This window comes from Brienomyrus brachyistius, chromosome 1 (genome assembly GCF_023856365.1).
Source record: "Brienomyrus brachyistius isolate T26 chromosome 1, BBRACH_0.4, whole genome shotgun sequence".
Classification (NCBI taxonomy): domain Eukaryota; kingdom Metazoa; phylum Chordata; class Actinopteri; order Osteoglossiformes; family Mormyridae; genus Brienomyrus; species Brienomyrus brachyistius.
In genome coordinates this window covers 43,417,255-43,445,116 of record NC_064533.1, presented here as the reverse complement: position 1 = coordinate 43,445,116, position 27,862 = coordinate 43,417,255, and the positions used below count along the sequence as shown (strand labels likewise).

Sequence of the window (27,862 nt, the reverse complement as noted above, 5' to 3'; positions counted from 1 at the left end):
CCCTTCTCTTTTGTTGACTGAAGTTTAATTTTCACCAGTTTTGCCATAATAAATACAGCGATCTAAATACAGTGGATCTTTCTGGCTGTATCTCTCTCGGAATAAATGTGATGTCGTTATTTTCCAGTAAACGTACATAATTGTCTTATTTCATTGGACATCAAATAAGCCTTCCATGCCTAACCCCCAGCTTGACAACGCCCATCCATGACCTATCATCGTTTTATCTGCTACCACAGCTAATACTTCACATCAAATTACAGATTAGAGTGAAACAGCACAGCAAGACTTGGGGGCTTGAGAGAACCTTCCAGAACCAACCAGAAAGGTCTGTCCAAAGTACCCTTCACCAGGATTTCAGTGTAATGAAGCCATTTGCTCTGTTTAGCTCTTGCAGATAATATGAGTTTGTACAGACTGAAGATCTTCACGGCTACATATTGCAAATGTTTCATATTTCCAAGTAGTACATCAATGAACACATGCCTGCATTTAACAATTCAGTGTAATGACATATGTGAACCTTCAGTGTGTGATAACACTGTTCTACTGGTAACATGCATTCACAGTTATTTATACTGTTTTTGTTTACTGTGGACTGGTTTGTCTAAAAAGGTGCGGAGGACAGATAGGCTACTGTCTAGTCCTGTTACAGATATCACATATAACAAAGAGGAAAGTCGTTCGTCTGGAAGGTTTGTCTTTAGGAACCTCACACAGACAAGAAGAGCAAAATCTATATCTGCAGCGCAGATACAGCTGCACAACTGCAGCGAGGGCGCCGCCGCCGACAACCCATCTGCTCAGGCACCAGAGTGCTCGCTTACGCTTCCAAAGTGAAAGTTAAGGGCTGGATGTTTGACACGCTTTCTCATCTTGGCTGAAACCGTCTCTTTCTTAGATTAAACTGCTGCAGAAAAAGGTGAAGGCCGCACCGCAAGGGTCGTGCTGCCCGACAGTGCCCCCCGGCCAGGCTGTACCACGCCGCGGTGCTGCTGACCACGTGGAGATTGTGTACAACAGATGACTGTCTCTCCTCGAGCTCTAAAATAAGTCTTTCTGGTGCTGTCTCTGTCCGCTTCACCGCCCTATCAGTCTGTAACTTCCTCGTGGTCCCAGACTGGGGTGCACAGAGCAGGCAGGAAGTGACACGGCAGTTTCTAACCCCCCGATCAGCACCAAAACTGAGATCTAAGAGGAAGTAGAGTGGAAAATTAAGCATGCTGGTCAGTATGGAGGAGCGTGGCACCAGACTGAGGGAATGCAGCGAGCCACACATCGCCCCCTAAAGACAGCACAGGGGAACAGCTGACTTTTATCAGGAAGCATAACTGTCCAGAAGCTTCACCCTCCAGCTGGAAACCGTTTGACAAGAGCAGACCTTTGGGATCCCAAGCTTAGCAGGCTGATCTAGCCTGTGGTGACATTGTGTTTACTGTGCCATGCAGTGAATGAGCAGATGAATCCACTTTACTACTGAGATCCCTCAAAAAGTCTCTACTTCCCAGCAACATGCATCTGAGACCTTCCAAAAGGGACTTACAGAAGAGGGAAGGGTTGCAATATTTTTTTTTTTTTTTTTTTTAGTGTCCCATGGGATTTGAACCCACAACCTTGGCATCATTAGGAAAACACTCAGCATTAATTTGGTGAGTTACAGGAGCTGTATTTGTAATTCCATAACAACCTAAAATTATCCAGGAAGGAGCTTGATCCTCATCTCATGTTAGGTGCCGGGACGCGAGGTTCTGGCACTTTCTGGGATGGGAGGAGTGGAAGGTGGCACCTACACCCAAAGGTCTTAATTTGTGCGACACATGGCCGCTCCGTGGGGGTCCCTGACAGCTCGATCTCGCCCTTGACCGGCTGCGCAGAGGGAGCAGCCCAGGAGAGAATATCTCAATGACGCACTGAAGGGCATGGCAGAAGCGCCAGGGATGGGTGGCAGCGCCCTGGAGATCGAATGCCATGTGCTGAGCAGGGATCTGCCCGGCCCGCCTGCTTACTGCTAGCTAACAACACCCTCAGAGCTATGCTAACCTTTTCCTGGGGTCCCATTGCTTATAGGTGCTCTTTTTCAGTCAAATGAACTCATTGATGGACTCAAGAAACCATTTTTAATACTATTTCAAGGGTGTTGGTTCTACAGTTATAAATGTCCCCTTAAAGTTACATGGTCATGGATCTGATCCATCCATCCATCCATCCATCCATCTTCTAACTGCCCATCCTGGTCAGGGTCTCGGGTGGACGTGGGGTTTAGGCCTGTTGCTTTCAATTAGCAAATTTATTATTTCAATTGTTTCCACAGTTTATGTTCCTAAACTGAATTAAGCTTGTGAGGGTGGAAGAAATGTAGCTTTGCTTGACTTTTATCCATGACCTTTAACTTACATCTGTCTCCGACCCTCAGATCATATCCAAAATCCAAACACTGTACTGCTGCGTCTGTTTTATTTGGCAGATAAATAACTGCGGCCATTTTGACCCAGCAGAGCAGAACTTATTATAAATGACAGTAGACTTTGCCCTCCTGCCTCGGCTCTCAGCTGACGCCGTTTAGTCGGAACGCCGGTATGATTACCAGCCCACCTTCGGAAACACCCTGTGAAAAGAACACAAAGGTAGGAGGTTGACCTCCCTGTGTCTGCTAGAGGTCACCCCCCCACCCCACACACACGCCTAGTCGTTAGCCAGAACGACACTCTCACCACCGCTCGTGCCACGACCCCCTCCTCGCCCCGCCATTCAAAAAAAAAAAAAGAAGCTATGCAATCGCACAAAGCAATTCTGAATGGATGCGCTGAGTTACACGAATGATAACACAGATTCTGTTATGATTACAACAACTGAAAACAACTGGTTTTTGACCATTGCAGACAGAATTTTAAAGCTGTGGAATTTTGGACTGCATCACTTTGGCTCTGGGGGATGCACGGTGAATAATTCGTAGCCATGAAGAAACGATTGGCACGCATTTATTACCAATAATGTTTTCTTCACTGTATATATTCCACAGCACTGTACCAGGGTCTGATCGTGGAGAGATTTATGAGGCTCTGTATTATTAATTGAGCTCCATGCTCAGGGATAATTAAAAGATCACTCAACAGGAGTGCCGAGCGGCCTGAACACTGTGCTTTAGTGGGGAACTCCCTGCAGGTACAGTGCCCCTTACAAGGACACGTCTGTGGAAGGAAGGAGAATCTGCTGATAATTAACATTTCGCCATAAAATACTGGGGAGCCTTCTCTTTCCACACACAGTCCCCTGTCATATTTTAAATAATGCAGGACTGGATTTTAATAATTCAGTTTTTAATTTGAATTCAAAATTTGGTTTAAAAAATTTAAAGCCCGGAGACTGAGGGCAGTCACGAGCTGCGGCCTTTGTACGGCGGGCCAGTGGCTCCTCCACCAGCCCGACCTGCTCCACACCTCTGTGCAGCATGGCTCTCTATCGCCGCCCTAGAGGTGTTAATGCTGGAGATTTACCAGCAATAAATATGGAAAATGTCAAAACTTTCAATTTGCAAACTATCTAAAACTTTCAGCTTGTCAAAATGAAGAAATGCAGAAATTAACCAAAGTCAAAATAATGATAATTTTACACAAAAACAGCAGATGCTCTTGGGAGTCCCACTTAAACTACTAATCTCAGTGTGCACCTTCCAGTTCCAATGGTCACCAGCCAGTCTCTCCCTACTAAGCCTGACAGCTCTTACCAGCCTGGTCAACCAGACGTGTGACACAGTTAATAATTAGAGCAGTTATGGAGTGGAGTTTCACTGAAGTCAATGAAGACATTTACACATTTGTTTCATTGACAGAAAGTAACCAATAATTTAAGCAGACCAACAGGTGCACTATAGCTAGATCTGACGAGAGCTCCTGTAACTCCAAAGAGGAAGTTGAAGGAGCTTCTTGGAAAACACAGGCTTCTCAAAGCCCCTTACCACTGAACAGGCCAGTTCTCTCGTTTTTAAAAGCGATCGTAGGATGGGAACACTCATTGTTTCATGAGCGAGGGTACAACTTTAGGAGCAGCATCACATGCCGATAAATTTTGAGAGGGGGCCCTCATTGAACAAAGGTGCCGGTTTCAAACACTTCTACTGTAAACAAAGCCTTCGCTGGCTTTTTTCACTGGCTTTCGTTTGCCGGTGGGGCAGGTGACCTCTGTCACAGAGTCACCCCCCCTCCCGCCCCATACACAGAATATCGATACGGCTGAAAGAGGAGGCAATGGCGAGGTGGGGGTATGGAGTGCAGCCTTCAGGGGATTTATGGGTGTGTGTGGCCTTTAAAAGCTCCCTGGAATTCGAATGCTGCCTCTTGTCCTCCGCGACACTGACTGGCAACATGGTGATGGGACGTCTCCAATTTATTTGTTGTCTTCCAAAATTCCGGGATGATTCCACTACTTAACGACAAATTTCAGCCCCTTAGAAACATATAGTCCATAAAAATCATTTAAATATGTAGCTAATTTAAGGAGTGGGCGATGGCATATTACTGAGGTTTATGATGTAAAACACAAATGAAAATGCACGTCCAGGGACAATTTCCCCCATTGTATTGCTATATATTAATGCAATCCCTCGTTTTTATTGCAGTTACTAATCCAAAGGGAAAGGCAACACATTACAGTGCTTTACAAATAATCCAATTTCGCCCTTGTCTAAAGAGACAAAACGGTATTGATCCGCCCATTTGTTATTTTTTTTCCTTCTCGGTTGTGACTAGCAGAAACCGAACTCCTTTCTGTCCTTTTGGTTTGGGCAAATGTCGTCACTGGCTTGTGGTAACCATGGCAACACCTCAGAAAAAAAACCCGGAGAGATAGAGAGTGAGGCACCGAGGCCGGCAGCGCCCTGACAGACAGCTGCACGTTGACATCACAGGAGCTCCGCCCACTTTGCCATCTCCCGCATGTTAATAGGTGGGGCTATTTATAGATATAATATCAGTAGGGAGCTGCATACAGTAGCTCAGGTAGAGTCTGTAAGTAGCTCTGGGGCTCCTCCACAGGGAAGGCTGGTGGGAAACAAGTCAGCAAACGTGGATCAGCAAACGCGGATCAGCAAGCGTGGATCAGCAAACACGGATCAGCAAGCGTGGATCAGCAAACACGGATCAGCAAGCGTGGATCATAGAGAGATGACAGCGTTTTCTTCACTGTAGACTGACTCTGGACCTCTCACTGATGCAGAACAAAGGAAAAGCTGAGCGTCTAATTTCTGGCACTGAATGACCCCCCGTCACATATCAGAGGCACATTCTGGGTGAGGTCAGACCAAGACTCGAACCGGCAGCTAAAATCAGTGGTTAAGAGAACAGAATAGTGCAGACCGTGAGCTGAGCAGGACCCTTAGACGTTCTTCCCAGGCTGGATTCTGCGTTTAAAGACTATATGAGACACGACATTGTCCAGCATTGACATGGTGAGCGGAGAGCTGCCCTTGGCACAGTCAGCAGGGTAGGAGCGGGAAAAACAGTCAGCTGGGCCTCCCAGGCACCCAGCTCCATCACCAGAGCCCATCTGTGATGTGTGGCCCCCATCCAGTGTGAATCCAGGGCTGGACAGCCCAACACTGGCCAAGAGGACCTTTATGAAACCAGCCAACAACTCTGCAATGGCAATAAGGAGCCGAACTAGACTAAACACATATAATCAAACGACTGTTACGGCAAAAAACAAACCATCACAGAGGTTAAGAAGCATTTCACAGCCTCTGTCTTCACCCCCTAAAATAGAAACCGTGTGGTTTCAGGTCTAGAACAATAAACAATAAATTTCCATTTTGTTTATTTATCAGCTGCTTTCACCCAAAGCGACATACACAGTATTTCTGAGGAAGCGGCATCAGACCCAATCAGTCCCTGGAGCAGTGAGGGCTTTAGGCCAAAATACCACTTAGCAAACCTTGGTGAACCAATGACCTTCCAATCACAAGCACAGTGCCCTAACAAGTGCTGCACACCGCCAGCCCTGGTGGGGGCAGTAGGGGGAAAGGTAGGCTGTTGAGTTCGGGGTACGGTTTTTAAAAAGCCTTTTATACGTAAAATATGCCGAGTGCCCTGTGAATTTCCGCTGGTGAATTCCATATTTGGATTGATCCCTCCCCCTTCGCTCTGGGCAAGCATTCCCTGCCCCCAGGGATCACTCGGGCTCAGCGGTCTCTAATTAAAACTTGATTTTACCACCTATCCTGGCTGCAGAATATTGGAAAATACATTTCTACACACTTGTCCGAGCAGTTGGCCACCTTGGGTCACAGCATGTGCCCGAGTCCACCAGCAGAGCACTAGAAGGTCCATTGGCTCTGAAATGTGGGAAGCAGGGGAGTGAGAAGTGAGGAACCCCAGGATGGAACTAGTTTGTCCACTTTCTAGCTGTTCAGAACTGGTCATTCCTCCTGCTTATTATAGTGCAATATGCTGACGTGGGGGTGCTGACTGGATCAGCTGGCTACGTCTCTGCAGCCAATCAGAAGGTTGCCAGCTGAAGCCCTGCCCTCAGCACAACAGCCACAGGTCCATGGGCCCCTGAGAAAAGCCCCTACCCGCTCATCTTCAAGGACACCACACATTGGCTGACCCGGTGCTGTGACCCCTCCCCCCCCCCCCCCAAGCAATGGAGGGCAAGATATGATAGGGAAGGAGAAGGATTCCAGTGTACCTGTACTCATACTTGTGCAGACAGCAAATAAAGGATTTATCAAGTAGAAATCAAGTAGAATATCCGTGCTTGACTGCAGCCGCATAAAGCACTTGTTTACGCGTCAGTAAAGTACCCAGGATGCTCTGTGGGGAGCCTAAGGTCCAAGCCATCAATCGCAGGTGGAAAAAGGTGGAAAACCTTCACTGCACTTTTAAAACACCACTGTTTAGCCCCTGGTGTGCCGGCGTCCATTACAGAGGGAGGGGTCAAATTAAGGGCTGCTGTTCCCCTCATGCCTGCCGTAATCACCAGAGCTCCAGACACTTCAGGATAACCCCAAACTCAATGCGGCTTCCAGGAAAAGTCTTACAGCGTCGCTCAATAAAAGCTTCATTAAAATCACAAAACAAACATCTTCCGTTACAAAACATGAGAGGAAGCGACCTGCAGAGTTGGTCTCCAAGCAGCCGGAGCGTCTTTTCTGTCTATTAACTTGTTTAGCATTGCTTGAATACGACAGGGCTCCCGCATGGGATGTATGCAGACGTCTGTAGGATTTCACGCCACCATAACGGGGATCAGGACTGGACTGGCCAGGGCGTTAACAACAGACACTGCAGCAATCGTGGTTAGTAGCTGAGTCGTCCAATACTAGGAGCGACTGACTGCAGAAGATGCCAAACCAAGCGCCGGGATCTTTTTCCGTAATCAGAATTTGATGTTTGTGCTGGGGGGCATCTTGCTTACCTTATGTCTTAACACATGCATCTAATACACACACAACCTATTATTTTGTCTACCTATAGCAGGGTTCCTGAGATCTGTTCCTGGAGGGTCAGTGTGTGACAGTTTGCAGAATTTCCGGCTCTTCCCTCCAGGACCGGAACTGGGGAGTCTTGACCTGCAGAACATGTGCAGTGCTGGTTCTGCGAATTAAGGTGACCGGCGGGGGCCCCATCTCCCCAAACTTTGTCCATTTCTATTTCTGTTTTTTTTTTATTGCATTAACAAACACTGCATATCCATATATGTGCAGGCATTACAGAAATTCAACCAGCACATCACCAGGAACCCCCCCCCCCCCCCCCCGTCACAGGGCAGAAACCGCCGCTGGTCAGCAGGAAAGGTGACGCCCAGAAAACCGACTCTGGGCATTAGTCTCCATGCACGTTGGTGGGAGATTTTTTTTCCGATGTTGCTGAACTGAAGCTTCCCAACATTTGTGCACTAAACCAGTCAACAAATATTAATCAACATGAAAAGTGTCACAGACTGACGTAACATTAACCAGTGTTGCATGGCATTACAACAGTAAGCCTCTTGATTTCAGCCATTCATAGCAAATGTAACAGCTTAAGCCGACCTTAAACTGCACACAATAAGATCAGTCCAATCGGCACGGGCATGTCGCCCCCTTCATTCATCTTTCTGCAGTTCTCAGGGGACACATCGAGAAGAGCAGACAATTAACCCAGCCCAAAATGACAAGCTGGATACGGAGATGTCACACGTCCAGAGTTTGTAAGCGACTTGCAGCACCCCTGAGAAAATGAGATGCTGGTGTAATTGGTGTCATTTGTCATGAATCCTCTAGGGCGGTGACATCGCGGCCCAGAGTATCAACGATACCTAATAAATCTGTTCTTGAGTATGAGTGGATGATTCATCTCGCCTGGTAAATGGTGACAGTTGTGGAGATGCAGATTCAGGCCTTACACAGGACCACGGCTGATACCTCATTCCCCATGTTAGAGTCTCCCCCCAGCAGATAGAAGGGAGCTTAACAGACACTGGGGGGTATCCAGAAAACAGTCAATAAAAAATGAGGATACGATGCAGGCAGATCAGTGAATGACAACATTTTTAACTATGAGTGTCATGAGTTCACAATTTATATTACACCTCATTTACAGGGTTTTTCCAGCCCTATATAAAAAAATCTGAAATTTCAATTAAATTATCAACTGAACACAATTATTCCACCAAATTATTGCCAAACTAAAACTCATCTATCCATCCATCCGTCTTCCACCTACTTATCTGGGAGGAGGGTCGTCAGGTGGACTGAAATTATAAATCGAATATTATGATGAATACTTCTCACTATGGGGGGGTTGGGGGTGGTAATACCCTAAAACTCAAAACCAGCTAATACAACCCCTCCCCCTCCAATAATCACGTCTCCCTCTATACTTCAACACCCCCAATGTTCAAATCAAAAGTTACGCCCTTACTTTTCATATGGAGCGTATAAATATTTTTGTTTATGCACACACCCATACACACATATGCGCATATCGTCACACACAAATATATGTACAGATGTTTAATTATAATGGTTTCTGGATGCACGCGTAAGTTACCCTTTAACTAAAGCATTTTAGATCACTCCCCTTCTTGAAGATGAAGCCACATACTGAGCTCACAGGTCACAGGGAGGATGGCGGAGACCTACGGAGAAGGGTTTCCATGGCGATACGTATGCGCGTGCTGACGCCACCCTAGCCGCTGCTTAGTCACTTACGCTGGACGGCTCGCGTGTTGAGCGGAGAGAGGCGAGTCAGCTGGCAGGATTGGATGGATTTATATATTCATTCTGACAACATTGAGTAATGGCTATTTTCGATTGTAATATGTACATGCATTAGTTATGGAACTGGTATTTTTGTCAGCGCTATTAATAACTTGAAAGAGAGAATGCGCGAGTGAGAGAGGGAAGAAGATGATGAATGGAAGGACGGCCAGATCAATCAGCACCGTACCGTGAGAGCCGGGCCTCCTACAGTCCGATAGTAAAGCGTAACGTAAAGAAGAGGGCATAAGTGCGATATACAACGTCAGCAACATCTTTCGACTCAGACCGAACAATTTCACTTTCGTATGGCAAATGTGTCAACAGCTGTGCTGGTTAATGAAGCCCTGCTCGCCGCAGCTAGATAAATAACGCTGCTGTAGATAAACAGAGCAAGCGGGGTGCATTTTGAGGGATCGAGACACGGAAAACTCTCCGGTTATTTATAGCAGTGACTGCAGATTAAATTTAGCTTGAACATTCAGCTTTTTGCATGTTTTGTTTTTTGTCACTTACCCATTTAACCATCGTCCATTTCAAGACATTCCTCATCAGCTACCAGTCAAGGCTGCAGATATATGAATAGATACAGCAGGGTACAAACTGCGCGTGAAGGTCAGCGGGGGGTGGGTCTGGACCACTGTGCATCTCATGATACATGCATCACAGTGTGAAACCTCTGTGTTATACAGCACAGTGCAAAAGCTTCAGGCAGTCAAACAAAATGTTTAAAGGCTATTTCCCTGGGTAGTAAGTCTGTATTTGATTAAAAAAAACATGCACACAATTTAAACGTAACTCCATAAAGAATGAGCAATTTCTCCAGGAAGAAAATGCTTCTTTTAAAATAACAAACCTAAAAGTAGATTTAAAAATTAGGTAAGCGTGAGTCACAAGGTAAAGAAATGAAAGTTTAGAAGGTGACAGAGAATCAATGGAAGTCAAACAAGTGAAATCTTGAAAAGGAACATTTTAAGTGGAAATACAATTAGACATCTAATTTCCCTTACAGTTTAAGGGAGACTCATCACACGTTAAAAGGCGATTCCTCATGGGGAAAAGTTGAGGAAATGCAGTTCATCTGGTCTTGTGGTGATGTTATTCCCATCAGTTCTAATAAGACCACGCCATTCCTCTTCCCGTGGGTATATTTTAAAGCGTACTTTGAATGTTCCATCATAACCCAAAACCACTGTATCTGAAACAATATCAGAAAGCAATGCAATGCAACACATTAGTGTCAGAAGATTATTTTCACTTTCAGAGCCAGCTATACTTCTTTGAAACTAAAGCGCACTGTGTGAGCAATACTGACCTCTGGCGGTCAGAAGGAAACTTTAAACCGGCGATTCTCAACGCGCGACCCAAATTTGGCAGAGTTGGGTATGTAAGCGTTTTAAAACTAGCAAACTCCTATGCTGATCTACGATCAGATTCCCGAACCCCAATCCTAAAATTAACCCGTATAAACGGGTCTTGCGTCTACAACTGCTTAACGCAAAATTAGTGAATACAACCAATCCAAGAAGCCAATCTACAGACGCTTAATTTAAATTCACTGGCACATCCAGTCAGACTGGTGCAATAGGCATTGATTGGCACAAGCTGCAGAGCGCACTGCGTGCTCCATCATAGCGTTAATTTAAATTTATACTTGATATAGGGCTGTGACTGAGCTGGCATGGGAAATGGTGGATCATGGGACAAAAAGGTTGTCATTTTTTCCTTATGAAAAAACGAAGCTGGCAGCGTCTTTGTAATTAAAACAGAGATTCGCTGCAACCAGAAGCTCCTGTTAACACTGTCGTCTATCACGATCCACTCCCACTACCTTCTGCCAGATAACGGAGTTCGTGACCAGGTTGTGGCAGAAACCTAACATGTGCTGGTTCACGCCCGGACGGGGGCCTAATTAAGGGCCCAGCGTGCGACCCAGGGCCAGGTGCACAGCACGGCCGTCGGTGCGGATACGCACCACCCCCTCCTGCACACGGGAGTGATGGAGCAAGGTCTCGGAGGACGGGCGGACACCGAGCAAAGAGCAATAACGAGAACCCCTGCAGCATGCCGAGGTGGATAGTCTGCACCACTGGTGGTGAAAGTTGGTTAAAGAAACCTGACAGTCATTTGACATCCTTCACCATGGATTGCGGAACTGGACGGCCTGCCGAGCACGTGTGACTTTGGGAGCATTATAATAATATTAATTAAGAATTAAGAATCAATCGTTCAATCGTGAACAAATTACGTACAAATAATTTAAAGCAACCCGGTAAAACTTTATTAATAAAAATCCGTAATTATATCCATTTTCTTAATAAACATAAATGTAAATTACTGTGAATTTTAAGTCAGGCAAATCTCTTACTAAATAAGTGTGGTAGTTATACAGCAGTAATATACATCCCCCCACCCCGTGACTTGTCATTTTTCTGAGAATATACAAAACTCACACTGTGACTGGCACTGCATTTTACAGTAGAACAGCAATACTTTTCTAATGTCTGTGGGGGAATTCTCTTCTAACCTACCCCATCCTGCTCTCTCCATGAATGGGGGCTCAACTGGGAGCGCCCCTGGAGCTGGGGGTTAAGGGCCGTACAGAGCCCCACACCGCCCCCATGACACTGAAACAGGGGCAGCCAGTGGATGTGGAACAGGAAGGACAGGGGCAGCCAGTGGATGTGGAACAGGAAGAACCGGTGTATCCAGTTGATGTGGAACTGGAAGGACAGGGGCATCCAGTGGACGTGGAAGAGGAAGGACAGGGGCAGCCAGTGGACGTGGAAGAGGAAGGACAGGGGCAGCCAGTGGATGTGGAACAGGAAGGACAGGTGTACCCAGTGGATGTGGAACTGGAAGGACAGGGGTAGTCAGTGGATGTGGAACAGGAAGGACAGGGGAAGCGAGTGGATGTGGAACTGGAAGGACAGGGGCAGCCAGTGGACGTGGAACAGGAAGGACAGGTGTAGCCAGTGGATGTGGAAGAAGAAGGACAGGGGCAGCCAGTGGATGTGGAAGAAGAAGGACAGGGGCAGCCAGTGGATGTGGAACTGGAAGGACAGGGGCAGCCAGTGGACATGGAACAGGAAGGACAGGTGTAGCCAGTGGATGTGGAACAGGAAGGCCTGTTTAATATGAAGTGCTATGCTGATCGTTGTTTGCGGAGCGGCCTCTTTGGTTCTGAAGGGAGGGGATTTTTAAATAAAAAACTACCTTACACTGTTAGCTGTTATGCGATTCTGCTCTTGAATTGGACAGTGGTGAGCACTCACGCCTCTGGGGCCAGGGTTCGAGTCTCCTCTGTAGCTCCATGTTGTGTGGTGGATGATTGTTACGAAATATTTACCAAACAAATAGTCAGAGTACCTTTTTAATATTTTACTTTAACCATCTTAGAATGACACAGATGGACTCTGGTTATAGGATAAAGTCGAATGTTAACTTAAATATTTGCGACTTTCCACCCAGGAATCACATGTGGTGAAGATGGTGGTGGAGCACTGAGCTCCCCCAGGCATGCTACATGTACCGGGTTAGTGTCCTAGGCCAGGTGAAGTGTCCGGGGTGATACCCCCCCCCACCCCTGCTTGTTTGAGGTGAAGTGACTGAGCCCCCTTAAGGATAAAAGCCCCCGTTTGCCCCAGCGGAGTGGGGGACTGTGCTCTGTGCAGTAATTGCCTTACATGGCCACCCTTTGCCACTGCAAGTTTATTTTTTGCATTCCTGCCCTGAGATTACACTAATTCCTGTCAGCTGTGCAGCCACGTTGCTGACCTCGGTGAGTAAAAATAGCCCCTGGCCAGATGGGGAGTGTCAGTTGATTTAATTAGCGGGTGAAATGCCTCTTATCCCAGGACATCAGTGCAGTCAGGCACCAAAGGCAGAGATGGCGTAAGTGTCCTTTCTGACTCACTCTTTGCCTCCGCCGCCCCGCTCTGTGACGTGTTGGGCTAAGCAGTAGACTCTCTAAAGGCAGGATCGAGCCTCCTGCCCGCTATGTTGATTCTGGGTTCTAAGCCCATCTGGCCTATTTGTGGGGGCTCCTCGCGCCCAGCTACACTTCTGTTTTCGGGCCCCTCCACTTACGGTACCTAAGGCTCAGGCGCCAAGAGCGCGCGTCCACGCCGGCGTTTATTAGATCTGCCCCAAGAGGGCGGCCGTCCTGACATTCACACCTTTTCTCAGTCAGCCCCTCAGAACCTCATTTCCTGCACCATGGTGGGAGGAAAGACGTGTTACTCCCTCCGCTGTGAGTATAATAAGTCAGGAAACCGGTCATTTTCCGGTGGTGGGGCACCAGACAAATGGCCATCACAGTATGGTGGGGGGGGGTATCACCCCATGGCTAAACAAACATCTGCAGGTAACACAACACCTGACGTTTGAGGACAGATTTCCGATTCCACTGCAGGTACTAAGCTTGGACTCATACTGCAGGGCTCACAAAATCACTAACCCATCATCCCAGGACAATCAAGTTTATCCGTAGGGCTACCAAACTATAATAACATCCTGCCTGACCAGCTATCAGAAATGATCCCCTAAGTAAAATAAAATTCCCTCCTTGCTATTTGGAGGAAAAATGGTTTGTCCGCTAGGAGGTCTACGCTTAAAGCCTGATTGACAGAAAGGTTGCAATTTATTGCACGATCGCTAAATGCCACCATCGTGGTGCATTGTCATCATGCTGTCTGTGTACGTGTGTGTGTGTGCGTGTGCATGCATATGTGCGTGTGTGTGACTGTGTCTGATTGTGTGTACCCTAGCATGCCCGCCAAGGTGTTCCTCCGCCTTGTGCCTGTGGTTTCTGGGATAGACTCCAGGCTCTCTGTGACTCCTCCTAATCGATGGGCAGATGGATAGGTGGGTGGAAAGCTTCTGGTTCCTATATTTGGTTTTAAAGCTAATACACACTTGCAATTTTTAAGCCCTTTGATAGTATAGTAAGCACAGGTTCCAAGTCTACAGCAGGATTCCCCAGTCGCGGTCATGTGGGGCTAGTCTGCATATTTCCCTGCTCAGACACACCTGCTACCCCCTGGGTATTAGCCAAGTTAGTCGTGTTTGAGCAACTAAATCTGCAAACTGTATTGGATTCTTTTCCTCCAGGACCAGAACTGGGGAACCCTGCTCTAAGGTGTGGTCGCAGTTGTTTCAGTTCTCAGTGATGCTCCTTAGAGTCATACGTGGTCCCAGTAACACAGGGAGTTATTCTCCCAAATCCTTGTGCCATCCTGATACCTGCTGCCACATCAGCAGAACCCTTTTGGGTGCCTGGCTGGCTTGGTTCATCCTGGCCTTGGTTCCTATTGTTTTGAGGGTTTAGTCACACTCTGCCAACCCCACCCCTCACTGGGGTCCATAGCTGCCGTCCATCTTGCCCTCCACCACATTCCTGCCCACTGAGCAACATTTTTGTGCGGGTGCACTACAGCCACTGTTGGCAAGCTGCAATAACAAACACACTCAATAACCACTAGCAGTAGTTAAAGATATTGGCACAGAGATCCCCATCTTGCCATGGAGACAAATATGTTGTACTGCATAAAGAAATCCCTCCTTTCAAAGATCTGCTTGTCCTTGGCTAGCTGCCGTTACAAACATAATACGCCTTCAAAAGCTGATTTGTATAGACACATCCCTGTTGGCCCATGCACATATAAGCTACTGCCCAAGCCAACCAGTAGGGGGCGACGCTGAGTAACTCTCTTGCCAAAGGATTGTCTCACTCCGCTGGGTTTGAAGCTGGAAGAACATTAAAGAAAACCAGTCGTAAAACAACAACTGTGCAGCAATGCAAAAAAATGAATCAGCATTTTTAAAATTTAAAATAATTTAAACTCACCAAGCTTTCTAGGTAATGAATCATTTGAAAATGTTATAATAAAAAAATGAACAGCCAGTTTACTTTTGTTTTCATATTTTACACACTGCAGACTGAAAATCAGTGTGACATTGTGCTGCTATTTACATTCCATGAGCACAGACACGATAGTCCCAAGATTTGCTTTGGGTGACTAACCTAAATTAATAAAGACCACGTAAATTGATTGTGTGCTGAAAGAAAAATAAGGGCATTTGCATTTAGTGTACAATGTGCTGCAGGCAGGGAGGAGAACAGAACTGGATGATGCAAGAAATCGGAACTGGGGTGGAGATGAGATGGAGAGATTAAGGAAGAGGTGAACAGAAAGAGTATACAGCAAAAGAGCATACAGCGATAGAACGTACAGTGAAAGGGCGTACAGCGATAGAATGTACAGTGAAAGGGCGTACAGCGATAGAATGTACAGCGAAAGGGCGTACAGCGATAGAACGTACAGCAAAAGAGCGTACAGAGATAGAACGTACAGCGAAAGGGCGTACAGCGATAGAACGTACAGCGAAAGGGCGTACAGCGATAGAACGTACAGCGAAAGGGCGTACAGCGATAGAACGTACAGCGAAAGGGCGTACAGCGATAGAACGTACAGCGAAAGGGCGTACAGCGATAGAATATACAGCGAAAGGGCGTACAGCGATAGAACGTACAGCAAAAGAGCGTACAGCGAAAGGGCGTACAGTGATAGAATGTACAGCTAAAGAGCGCACAGTGATAGAACGTACAGCAAAAGAGCGTACAACGATAGAACGTACAGGGAAAGGGCATACAGCGATAGAACATACAGCTAAAGAGTGTACAGTGATAGAAAGTACAGCAAAAGAGCGTACAGGGAAAGGGCATACAGCGATAGAACGTACAGCAAAAGAGCGTACAGTGAAAGGGCGTACAGCGATAGAGCATACAGAGATAGATTGTACAGCAAAAGAGCGTACAGAGAAAGGGTGTACAGCGATAGAACGTACAGCAAAAGAGCGTACAGTGAAAGGGCGTACAGCAAAAGAGCGTACAGCGATAGATCGTACAGCGAACGAGCGTACAGAGAAAGGGCATACAGCGATAGAACGTACAGCAAAAGAGCGTACAGTGAAAGGGCGTACAGCGATAGAGCATACAGAGATAGATTGTACAGCAAAAGAGCGTACAGAGAAAGGGTGTACAGCGATAGAACGTACAGCAAAAGAGCGTACAGTGAAAGGGCGTACAGCAAAAGAGCATACAGCGATAGAGCATACAGCGATAGAGCATACAGCGATAGATAGTACAGCGAAAGAGCGTACAGAGAAAGAGCGTGTAGCTAAAGAGCGTACAGTGAAAGAGCGTACAGCATCCACCCTACCCCATGGTGCATCATTATTGGGTTTTACAGTAGATTTCAGCACCTTCGGGATATAGCCCTCTGTCAGGACCCCACCTAAGCATAATGCATTCACCTGACTACAGGCTGTACAAGGATGACAAGGTGTAACTAAAGACTCCAGAAAGTTAAAGTTAATGTTGTTAATGTTTTCTTTAGAAGCAGGGGCTTGACATGAGAACCTCTGAGGGTTTTATGCCAGTGAGGGTAACTTTAAACCTTTAAAAGCAAAACTATCAGTAAATATGTGCCCTTGAGAGGTAATGTGGGCTATCCCACAAAAACAAAGTTTTGAGAAAATGAGCTCCAAAGTTGACATTTAAAAAAAACAAAAAAAAAAAACAGTGTGCCTATATCCTACAATTGATATATATCATAGGTAGCACAGAGGTATGACTTAGATAATAACAACTTATCCAATTGAAAATATTCAATAAAAATGTGGTAGGGGTCAAAAATGTGGGATAGCCCACTTTACCTCTCAAGGGCACATTCAGGTCAATTTACTTTTTATATAGCGCCTTTCACAATAGAGACACCCCAAAGCTTTTTATATAGCGCCTTTCACAATAGAGACACCCCAAAGTGCTTGACAAGATTGTGTGTGGTAATGCATTATTACAGAACAGTGCATGACACAGGAGAAGACTGAAAGACAGAAAACCGGAAGACAGTGGAGGGAAGGAACCGAAAAAAAACCTCTGGGGGCCCAAGGTCAGCTGGCTGCCATATACCCCCCCCCGGGGCATGCTAGCATTATAAAAAATAGTTTATTAATTGTTTGGAAAATGCCATCCGGTCTGTTCTAGATAAGAGTAACTGTGACATATAACACAATAAATAACTGGAAACACCACGATAAATAGTATTTCTGTTTGTTGCATCACGGGCGGACAGACTGTTGCATAACAGAGGGCAGTACTGTGCAGTACAGTACGGCTTCCGTGTGCTCAGATGATGCGAGCAATGCGGCATACAGCCGTGCTCCTGCTGTAACGTTTCTCTCTAAAGTTCTGCTTATTGTGGTCTGTCTTCCCTCAGAATGTTACGATTACCCCTGGCCAGCACGTTTAATTTTATGTCAGTTTAATCAAGTTGATTGGGGTCTCCTGAGCTCAGACATCTGAGCATCCAGCTGAGAGTGCCAGAAGGTACTGGGAAGCTGAGCTGACGTGGACCCAGGGGGGCATCCTGGTGGGGCGGGACCCGGGAGGGGGCATCCTGGTGTGGCGGGACCCGGGGGGGGGGGGGGGGCATCCTGGTGGGGCGGATCCACTGGCTCTAGTAGCCTCTGACTAGTAGTTAGTCTGTAAGAGTGCAGGTGCCTCACGATGGACTGGCATCCTGCCCAGGATGTACCCTGCCCTATACCCTCTGATGGACTGGCATCCCATCCAGGATGTACCCTGCCCTATACACTCTGATGGACTGGCATCCCATCCAGGATGTACCCTGCCCTATACCTTCTGATGGACTGGCATCCCGCCCAGGATGTACCCTGCCCTATACCCTCTGATGGACTGGCATCCCATCCAGGATGTACCCTGCCCTATACCCTCTGATGGATTGGCATCCCATCCAGGATGTACCCTGCCCTATACCCTCTGATGGACTGGCATCCCATCCAGGATGTACCCTACCCTATACCTTCTGATGGACTGGCATCCCGCCCAGGATGTACCCTGCCCTATACCCTCTGATGGACTGGCATCCTGCCCAGGGTGTCCCCTGCCCTATAACCTTTGATGGACTGGCATCCTGCCCAGGATGTACCCTGCCCTATACCCTCTGATGGACTGGCATCCCGCCCAGGGTGTCCCCTGCTCTATACCTTCTGATGGACTGGCATCCCATCCAGGATGTACCCTTCCCTATACACTCTGATGGACTGGCATCCCTCCCAGGGTGTCCCCTGCCCTATACCCTCTGATGGGCTGGCATCCCATCCAGGATGTACCCTTCCCTATACACTCTGATGGACTGGCATCCCACCCAGGGTGTCCCCTGCCCTATACCCTCTGATGGACTGGCATCCCACCCAGGGTGTCCCCTGCCCTATACACTCTGATGGACTGGCATCCCACCCAGGGTGTCCCCTGCCCTATACCCTCTGATGGACTGTCATCCCATCCATCACGACATTCTGGTGGACCATGAATTTGGACCACTCTCACAGGTCCCAGTGCCCACTCCCCACTCTGATGGAGCTGTAGTGGTTACAGGAAGCATGCAGCTTGCTGGTATCTACCTGGCACTCATGCAAGCAGCCCCAGAAATCCCTGCCCTTGTCAAGCACAATCTACGAGAAAGACTCAAGGAGCTCAGCAGCAGGAGCATCTCAGGTTCATCAGAAACGATAATTAATCACTGATGCTGAAACCCATTCAAATGCAGCGAACCCTTTTGAATCCCGAAATTTACCAACGCAGAACCAACACACACGATGTCAGCACAAAGTCTGAATTATCCCTCCGGAGTACAAGAACAATGCGGACAAACACACATCCAGCACAACTGAGTCAAAAAATTCAATCAACAATTTGAAATTTTATCTGGGCCTGAGCCTAAATAAAGTGCTGAACCACAGATCTCCCCACACAAAGGTGACAGGGTGTTGGGTACAATCACTTACATAAAACTTCCTTTATCACACCACTGAAATAGCCATAGAATGAGAAATGATTTCGTATTGTCTTGCTCTTCTACGGTGATTTTACATACAGGGTGAAAGTGTTGAAGGTTAGGGAACTCAGGCCTCTGGCAGGATAACTGGCTTTACGACATCTTTTCAAAATAAACGTTTTTATTTTAAAAAAAGAGCCGTCTGTAGATTTTTGAGCCCAATGTTAAAAACACCACTTGCACTACACTGGACATTGTTTAAAATTACATTTTTCTGTTTAAAGAGCAATTTAATATATTACATCATGAAACTTGCTTCAGGCACCGCTCTTGTATTCATATAAAACTGTCTGAATGATGCAAAAGAAGGTAATCAGTGAAATTAAATGTTTCTAGGACTGCTTTAAAACTGGGTCAAAAGACGATAGACTTTTAAATTCATTGTCAAAGCGCCCTCTTGTGGCAATTTGACATATTTGCTGTCAGGCACCAAAGGCCTGACATTGTGATTGAAAGAACAGTACCAACGTGCACCGCAATAATTAAGAATAGTATTATAGGAAAATCATTATATGAATAAACTAATAACTTGATGTATCTCAGTCATCAATAATCCACAAAAGTTGCAGGGTTTGACACTGTGACATCGCACAAGTGATATCGCGCGGCAGAGCTTTTATCCGGAGGGCTTTGATGTGAACCCTGTGATGAGAACATGCTCGGCTCCTGTAGTAGTCTGAGCTCCTCAGGAACTTCATGACCCTACGTTAAAAATGTATGTTTGCTCCCTACCTTTAAAACTCACATGGAAAGCACAGTCACCCTAAAAGACGATCATTCGTGGTCCTGCACTTCGAAGTGAAGCCTCTTTAAGGCCAAACATGAAGGATGGACTGTATAGCACCAGACGTTCCGCACGTGATCTGCTGTTCCGAGTGTTTACCACCTGACGTTCGTACGTGTTCTGCTGTGTTGCATACGGTTACCAGCTTACGTTCCGCACGTGATCTGCTGTACCGAGCGTTTATCACCTGACGTCCAGCATGTGTTCTGCTGTGTTCCGAGTGTTTACCACCTGACGTTCCGCACGTGATCTGCTGTTCCGAGTGTTTACCACCTGACGTTCCGCACGTGATCTGCTGTTCCGAGTGTTTACCACCTGACGTCCCGCATGTGTTCTGCTGTGTTCCGAGTGTTTACCACCTGACGTTCCGCACGTGATCTGCTGTTCCGAGTGTTTACCACCTGACGTTCCGCACGTGATCTGCTGTTCCGAGTGTTTACCACCTGACGTTCCGCACGTGATCTGCTGTTCCGAGTGTTTACTACCTGACGTTGCGCACGTGTTCTGCTGTTCCGAGTGTTTACCACCTGACGTTCCTAACGTGATCTGCTGTTCCGAGTGTTTACCACCTGACGTTCCTAACGTGATCTGCTGTTCCGAGTGTTTACCACCTGACTTCCCGTACGTGTTTTGCTGTGTTGCGTACGGTTACCAGCTTACGTTCCCCACGTGATCTGCTGTTCTGAGCGTTTATCACCTGACGCTCCCTGCATGGATTACTTTACATTTATCTATGTTAAATTTCATCTGCCAGGTATCAGCACAGTCGCTAATTAAATCCAGATCCCGTTGCAGCCTCTCCGCTGCTAGATCAATATTTGTTACACCACCTTTTTCAGAGAGCAGGGTCAGCTGGCCCCTGGAGCCCATTAGTGAAATCACTCTAGAACCACAGAACCTTCCGATCACGAGGTGGTGCAGTGGTCAGCACTGTCACCTCACGCCCCTGGGCCACGTGCCCATCCAGGGTTGTTCCCTGTCTCGCACCCGTAGCCTCCGTGCTGAATAGGACAGAGGGACGGACCTTCCAATCACAGGCACAGCTTCCGAACTCGCTGAGCCACACAGCACCACGTAAAACTAAAATGGACGCCCTGTGTATTTTGATGCACCCTTCCTTCTGAATGTCTGTGAGTTCACCTTAAAGCACACTGCCGGGGCTGTTACTGGGCTCTGTTGTACTAGGTTATCCTGTGGCATCCAAGTCAGAGGCCCAGTGACACGTTTCCCACCAAGTTTGAAAGTGTTACCCTATCCATCCGTAGGCTGGTAAGGAGCCATTTACCGCAACAAATTTAGAGGTTATTTTGCTATCAAGCCAGACGTAAAAGAGCTGTAGGTTTGTTAGTAGCATTGCCCATTACCATGGGAAGCGTAAGGCTCAGACCCAAGTCCATTTCAATATGATTGCAATACTTAATATTGCTCACTGTGCTTCTGAGCAAATATTGTGGATGGTTTTACATAATTAGTATTAATCAGAGTACTCTGAGTTAAATAACTGGGGTTAGTTATCACCTGATTTCTCAGCTACAGTATATTTTGCATTCTTTGTGATATAATGGCCATAGATGTATGTGATATAAAAAAAATCAGGCCCTCAGTATGAGAACCAGTTTAACTTCTACATAGCTGACTCTAATACCAAGGTGATACTGAAGGGCCTGATTATCTATATCAGGTGTGTTAAATGAGGGCTGTACCTAAGCTCTGCAAGGTGGTAGCTCTCCAGGAGTAGGATTGGGCAGCCCTGACCTAGAACATGACAGTCAGCGGGATACCAGCAAAAACTGAACCCAAGCCTACAGAGATTAGTCCATAACACCCCTGATTTTGTAGACAGTGATTAAATTGGAAACGATGATGAATGAGATGGAGCAGAATGGTGCTCTAATGCTGTCCATCACCATATATGAAAACAATTGAGTTTGATAACTCATTCAATATAAAGTGCAACATGCATGTGTGAACATTACGACACAACAGCCTAAATCTGCTGCCACCATTATAATCTGTTTGAAACTCTCCAGAGATCTGTGGTTGTGCTGTATTGCACTGAGGGGCATGCCATCAAGCCATGAAGACTCCTGTAGCTTTTATCATTGACTGATGGAAAACATGACAAAACATAATTATTCCATATAATACGGTACAAATTCATCGCAATCGTTTATAACGTAATTCGTTTTCTCGCCCAGAATTATTCAATAGTTCACCACAAGGTGGCACCAAATAACAGCAAACCGGAGGGTTATGGTCTTACCGAGGCTTCGGTTTATTTCTATACATAAAAACAGGTTTTACAGTAACTAAAGAGGTGCACACATTTGGTATTCTGTCGATTTCGAATGTAGTTTAGACTTTAATCTTCTTGTTTTTATAATGTAAAGATTTCAAAACAATCTGGCATATCTCCATTTTATGTCCTAATGTCATATTTGGTTATTAACAATTTCAATGCAATTTCATGCACGCATTTAACTGAAAATTATTTTTTAATCTTGTAAAATGATAACTATGGGATACAGGTTTTCCCAGGTCCGAATCGCGTGTGGAATCAAATGCATGAAATGCAGGCAATGCAAACTGCAGCCTTTGTGCAGGTAACAATCAGATATTAGTGTCCCTTGGTAGCAGAATTACTGGTCTTTTGTTCTTTGGAAGCTGTACGGCTATTTGTACAATTGAATGATTTAAATAACATTGAGTGTTTTTTTCATTCACTATGTAAACAACAGATACAGTTTGAAGTGAGGCGATCAGGTGGCCAAGACAGTGGGAAGCTATAGCCGACTGTCCTGCTGCACAGCTCTCCAGTGGTATGTAAAATAAGGGAGCCCAGTGAGACCTGAATAACATGGGTATCAGACACAGACACCCGGGAGGTCCGAGCACCACGGGCCGGAGGACTGAGGCCTCCAAGCAAAGGCTTGCTGATTGACAGAACTGAAAAAAAAGATTTTAAATAAAAGCTGAACTGAAACTGATCATTTATTTATATTTTATTTAATGATAAATAAAATAACAGCAGGATATGAGATCGTAGTTCTTTAAATGATGTGTACTGGGTGTTCCATCTCAATACATCTTGCTGGTTTCTCCATAACCTTGGATCTCAATTGTTTTGGTTCCTGACCTCCAAACGCACAAGGTTCTGATCCACATGGTGCAGATGAGCACACCTTCTATGCATTACTATGGGGACATATGAGCAGAAGTGTCTCTGGCTGCCCGTCTAGCGACACACAGCTTACTGTCCCTCACGGTTCATCCTGTACTTGGTGCTGCCAATAATCGTGTGCATTAATCACCAGACACCCACATTACCGTCACTCAACAGCTACCGGGATGAGAAACAGCCAAATTCTTAAACGCTGAAGTTTCCTAATTCCCACACCGTTTATATATAAATGAATAGCATAGATTCCAACATACGTTTACCTGTTTGCTGTGCTCCATCAGAACACCAGCCACTGACCTACATGTTTGCAATCAGATTGAGTGAAAGTGACCAAATTCACACCTCCCCAGGTTTCGGTAAAAGTGTAACAGTGCGGGGGCACAGTGGGCGCTGCATCGAACAGCATCAGAGCAGTGTCCCCCCCCCACTCAAGAAAAGAATAACCTAGTTTCTGAAGTAAAGCTCTTGTCAAATCTGTGTCAACAGCTAAAAGTGTTATCATCATGGTAACTTTACCATGGAAACAGACATTGCTGGCATAGTTTGGACCATAAAGGGAATAGAGCGTCAGAGGGTTTTCTCCTTTAATTTAATGATTGCTGTCTCACTTCTCATTTAATAGAGCAGTTTGTCCTTACAGACAAGGGAACATTAAAAACAATTACAATCTGTTGTACCTGGAAAGTGCAAAAAAAAAAAAAAAAAAAACATTTCAAAACACCAAAATAAAAACCACGCTGTACATTATTTATATACCATATTTATAAATAGTTACCCACACATATACACCCATCAAATTTGAGGAATTGCAAAATGAAGCAGCTAGAATTACGATCCGCCGGATTTTGTTCAACACTTCCGAGAGAAATCGCTCTTCATTTGGTTCTTCTGGAAACTGCAGCCCGGTAATGGAATGGCGTCGTGTACGAGGGATCGCTGGCGAGACATCAATTGCATAACTGCACGTGACCTTCCTTTAGGTCATGTGACCCAAAACAAGAAAAGGCACTGCCCTTGTTTAACAGTGGAATTTTTAAAGATATCATTTAAAAAAAGAGAGAAAAGAAAAAGTTCTGTAACTGCTTGTCAAGATTCTGAGATTCGACCAGACTTGTAGGTCCATTAGTGCCACCTGCTGTATAAGAGGAATCTTCTTTGTTTTTTAAAACCTAAATCCTACTGCTATTCATGAAACCCGCATGCTGGTGTTGTGCCCAAGCTAAAAACAATATTCCCCAGATGGATACAAGTGTCATTAACTGGCTTCCCACCAAAATATTATAAAAAATGTCTGTGTTCATCAGCATGTTGGCATATAAAACGATTTCATAACAAAGATTAACAAAAAAAAAGTTGGGGTCAGGCTGGATTTCGATAAGACACTGAGTTCAGTGTCTATAAGAAAAAAAATCAGATGCAACAATAATTAAAACAATCATCCACTCAAGTACACAGGAAAATAAGCGACGACGCAGACTGGCAGCATGAGCATCAGTCACCTCCTGCAGTGACGGGACACAGACTGCATCCCACCAGTAACCAGGAGGCTAATTGGGGAGAGGTGTGACACCAGAGTGAGCACCCTTTGAGGACCAAACCCGGGACAGAGATGAGATGTTAGCAGCTATGCTAGGCCATTGGTGATTTAACCATCCTCACATCTCCACCATCGTCACTGAAGGTCAGACCCTCAGACAGGCACCATGAAGACAGACTCCACTCCGCACCCTGGCTTAGTTGGGGCTACCTGCCATGTTTACTTTCACAACTCTGTACCCACAAGTCAGTCGACGCAGCAAGGGAGGGGTGGGGGGGTGAGGGCACGCCAATGATGGTGACTCAGCATGAACAGACTGGCACTTTGCATAAAAGCCACAAAAGCGTCAACTGCACCCTCAGAGATGACAGGGCACAAGACTGCAAAACTTACAAAGAGCACTTAAAGAAAGCTGATAAATGTATGAACAAACGTCACTTTAAAGGGCCCCTCTAGGACAAGCAGAGCACACTGACGGCATGGTGCTCAGTTACCTGAGATCGGCCATTAGCGAGAGCGGACTGGGTGACCTGCATGACCCCCGCTGAGGAATGGGACATTAGCTGGGTGGGAAGGGGGGGTACATGGGACCTGGGGCTTGGAAGGCGGTGAGCTACACGAACAGATCACTCCTCAGCGCCAGCGCTGGCTGATCCTGCTGGAACACACACACACACACACACACACACACACACACACACACACACACACACACACACACACACACACACACACACACACACACACACACACACACTTACCAATGCACAAACGTGCACACACAAAATATACTCTGTCTTAGTAAAATTAATCTGACAGCAAATCCAGTATGGCAAAATCCACATTTCAGCTGGATGAAAATTCAAGTGATTGACAGGGGCTTGGGCCAATCACATTGCAGATGAGTAGTGCTAAAGGACGACAAATGCCAGCAAAATATGGGGGGGGGCAGTGATGGTGGGCTGGAGGGGGAGGGTCAGTTCTGGTCCCGGGTGTGGTACTCTGTCTCCCCAGCAGAGATCTGGGTCAAGCGCTTACTGGATCCCCAAAGCTTGCGGGTGATTTGGCCAGAACGCATCTGAGAAAGGTATGAGAGGAGGAACGGGGGTAAGAAACAGTGAAGGAGGGGAAAATGGATGAAAGGATGATTGTTAATTTACTGGATTTCTCATTCACTTGCACATGCATCAATCCAAATCCGGTGGGAAATTATCGGGAAAGCAGCAGGACGAGTTTAAGGTCCTTGTGGGGGGGGGGGGGGGGGGGGGGGTTCCTTGCATTGTCATTATGTTCTGGGCATCTGGGAAATTAAGGAGGGCCAAACTATTCAGAGGTCTGCTATGGAACACGAGCCCCGATTTGCCCCGATATCAGAGACGGCTGCAGAGGCGAGTCCCTTCACACCCAGCAAAGCCCCCACACCCGCCTCTCAGGGGCGGGGACGGAGGTGGAGCAGCCGGGCAGGGGAGTGCACTCGGAGGGGGGCCAGAAGGGGAGAGGCGATGAGGCCGGCGCCCCCCAGGCCCTGGGCGATGTAGCTCCTGAGTGAGGTCTTTACCTCTGCCGGCTTGCCCACGCCCACCACGATCAGCTTCCCGTCCTGCAGGCCCACCAGCACGTGGCTCTGCTCCTTGGTGACGGAGACGCAGTGAACCGGCACCCTCATAGCCATGGGTGCCATGCAGAGGGAGAGGCTGTGGGCATTAGGGGAATAAACGCAGTCAGACAGGGAAGCGTCCAGCCCTTCCGCCGGTGCCCTCTGTCTGTGTATACCATGCTCTCTTCTACTCCAGCTTCAATCTTTACAGGGCGTTTCATGGGAAAACGACCCAGCCAGAAATGAAAATCAACTCCGGCAGACCAATGACTGACTGCGTAGCCAGTTACATACAGAAAAAAGTCCTTATGGACCAGTAAACCCAGGACAGGTGCAGTGGGGCCCAGCTTACCTGTAGAGGTCCCGGATGGACAGGAAGCCCTGCTCGCTCCCCAGCACCACGTGCTCCGCGGACACACACATGTCCGTCACCTGCTCCTTCAGGCCCTCCGAGCACAGGTACTTCCCATTCACGGAGTACAGGTGCAGTGCATTCTTGTCCTGGACACACACAAATGGATAGAGTGAAGCATCAGTGCTAGAACAATCTAACCGTTATCTTCAAAAACCAAAGACATGGGGCTAGTATCAAGGGAAAAAGCCGGATGAGGAAAACCTATCCCAAAATCCACTGCAGTGTTAAGTCTGTCGATAAAAACTAAGACAAAAAAATACTAATTTTTTCTGTGATGAAAACACAGCAAAATTAAAGACATCTTAAATAACGAGAAGTAGGACTAAGTAAATGCATGTGCAGACTTGTCTGGAACTGAAAATCTCACGCCAGCCGGCTGACCAAAGCGGGAGACTCTGCTGTGACCATGCTCCCTTCCGTTTTAGTCTGTTGGCTGAATAAAACCCTGTTTGTTCGCCACATCTGCTGCTCCTGCGCCCTTCACCCCTTACTGCATGACAGTCTGATACTTGGTAACTTTTGAGAGAGGACAATTTTTTATGCATAATATGAATGAAGGTTAACATGCGAGTACTTTGTTCGAGACTAAATTCTGGCTTTATTTATATTTTATTTAATGATAAATAAAGTTCATATAAAGTCATTTAAAAATTGTAGTGTTCTGCATTACCGCAGTTAAATCTCTGCCCTTAAAGACTGCATGTTCAAGCCTCATGGCATGATATAACTGCAGCTTTACAGATGCGTCCTTCAGGAATCAGGAGTGGACGGAAGTAGACTAATCTGCAGGCACACGTGTGCATGCATGTTGGTTTCATCTGACCACACATTTTGCAGATTTAGTCGGTATCGTCGGTATTTTCCTCAACTAAAGAAGAAAAAAAAATAGATGGCTAAAATATCACTAAAACTAAGTTGCATTTTTATCAAAAGACTAAGACTAAAACGAAATCAAAATATGCTGTCAAATGAACACAGATCCACTGGGGTGAAGAGTGGCGAAAGAGGGTGGGGCTGACTGACCTTTAAAGAGGCCTTGCCCTCGATGCAGGAATGGACCACCAGGTGTCCCTCCCAGGACACGGCCAGGTGCAGGATGGAGGCTGGCAGTGAGCTCTCACAGGGCGGGCGCAGCGAGCGCATGTACTGGCCCCTCCGCACGGTGTGTATGATCACGGTGCCGTCCTGTT

General features: G+C 46.6%; 1 protein-coding gene and 2 long non-coding RNA genes across 5 annotated transcripts in view; 2 read left to right on the top strand and 1 right to left on the bottom strand.

Annotated features, from left to right (window-relative positions):
- The first annotated feature begins 271 nt into the window (after positions 1 to 271).
- Positions 272 to 7,752, top strand: LOC125744673 (uncharacterized). Its single transcript, XR_007398470.1, has 3 exons — positions 272 to 328; positions 7,470 to 7,601; positions 7,700 to 7,752. It is a non-coding gene; the product is annotated as an uncharacterized LOC125744673 (long non-coding RNA).
- LOC125744676 (uncharacterized) lies at positions 7,742 to 8,314 on the top strand. Its single transcript, XR_007398471.1, has 2 exons — positions 7,742 to 7,789; positions 8,098 to 8,314. It is a non-coding gene; the product is annotated as an uncharacterized LOC125744676 (long non-coding RNA).
- Positions 8,315 to 23,690: 15,376 nt separating this feature from the next.
- The window catches only part of nbeal1 (neurobeachin-like 1), a 29,681-nt gene continuing 25,509 nt past the window's right edge, over positions 23,691 to 27,862 (bottom strand). For all 3 annotated transcript variants that reach the window (XM_049007957.1, XM_049007965.1, XM_049007974.1), the window contains 4 exons: positions 27,696 to 27,857; positions 26,610 to 26,758; positions 26,219 to 26,354; positions 23,691 to 25,738 (listed from right to left, as the gene is read on the bottom strand). In XM_049007957.1, the coding sequence (XP_048863914.1) occupies positions 25,637 to 25,738; positions 26,219 to 26,354; positions 26,610 to 26,758; positions 27,696 to 27,857 (549 nt within the window). In that variant the 3' untranslated portion in view covers positions 23,691 to 25,636. The remainder of the gene's footprint in view (positions 25,739 to 26,218; positions 26,355 to 26,609; positions 26,759 to 27,695; positions 27,858 to 27,862) is intronic.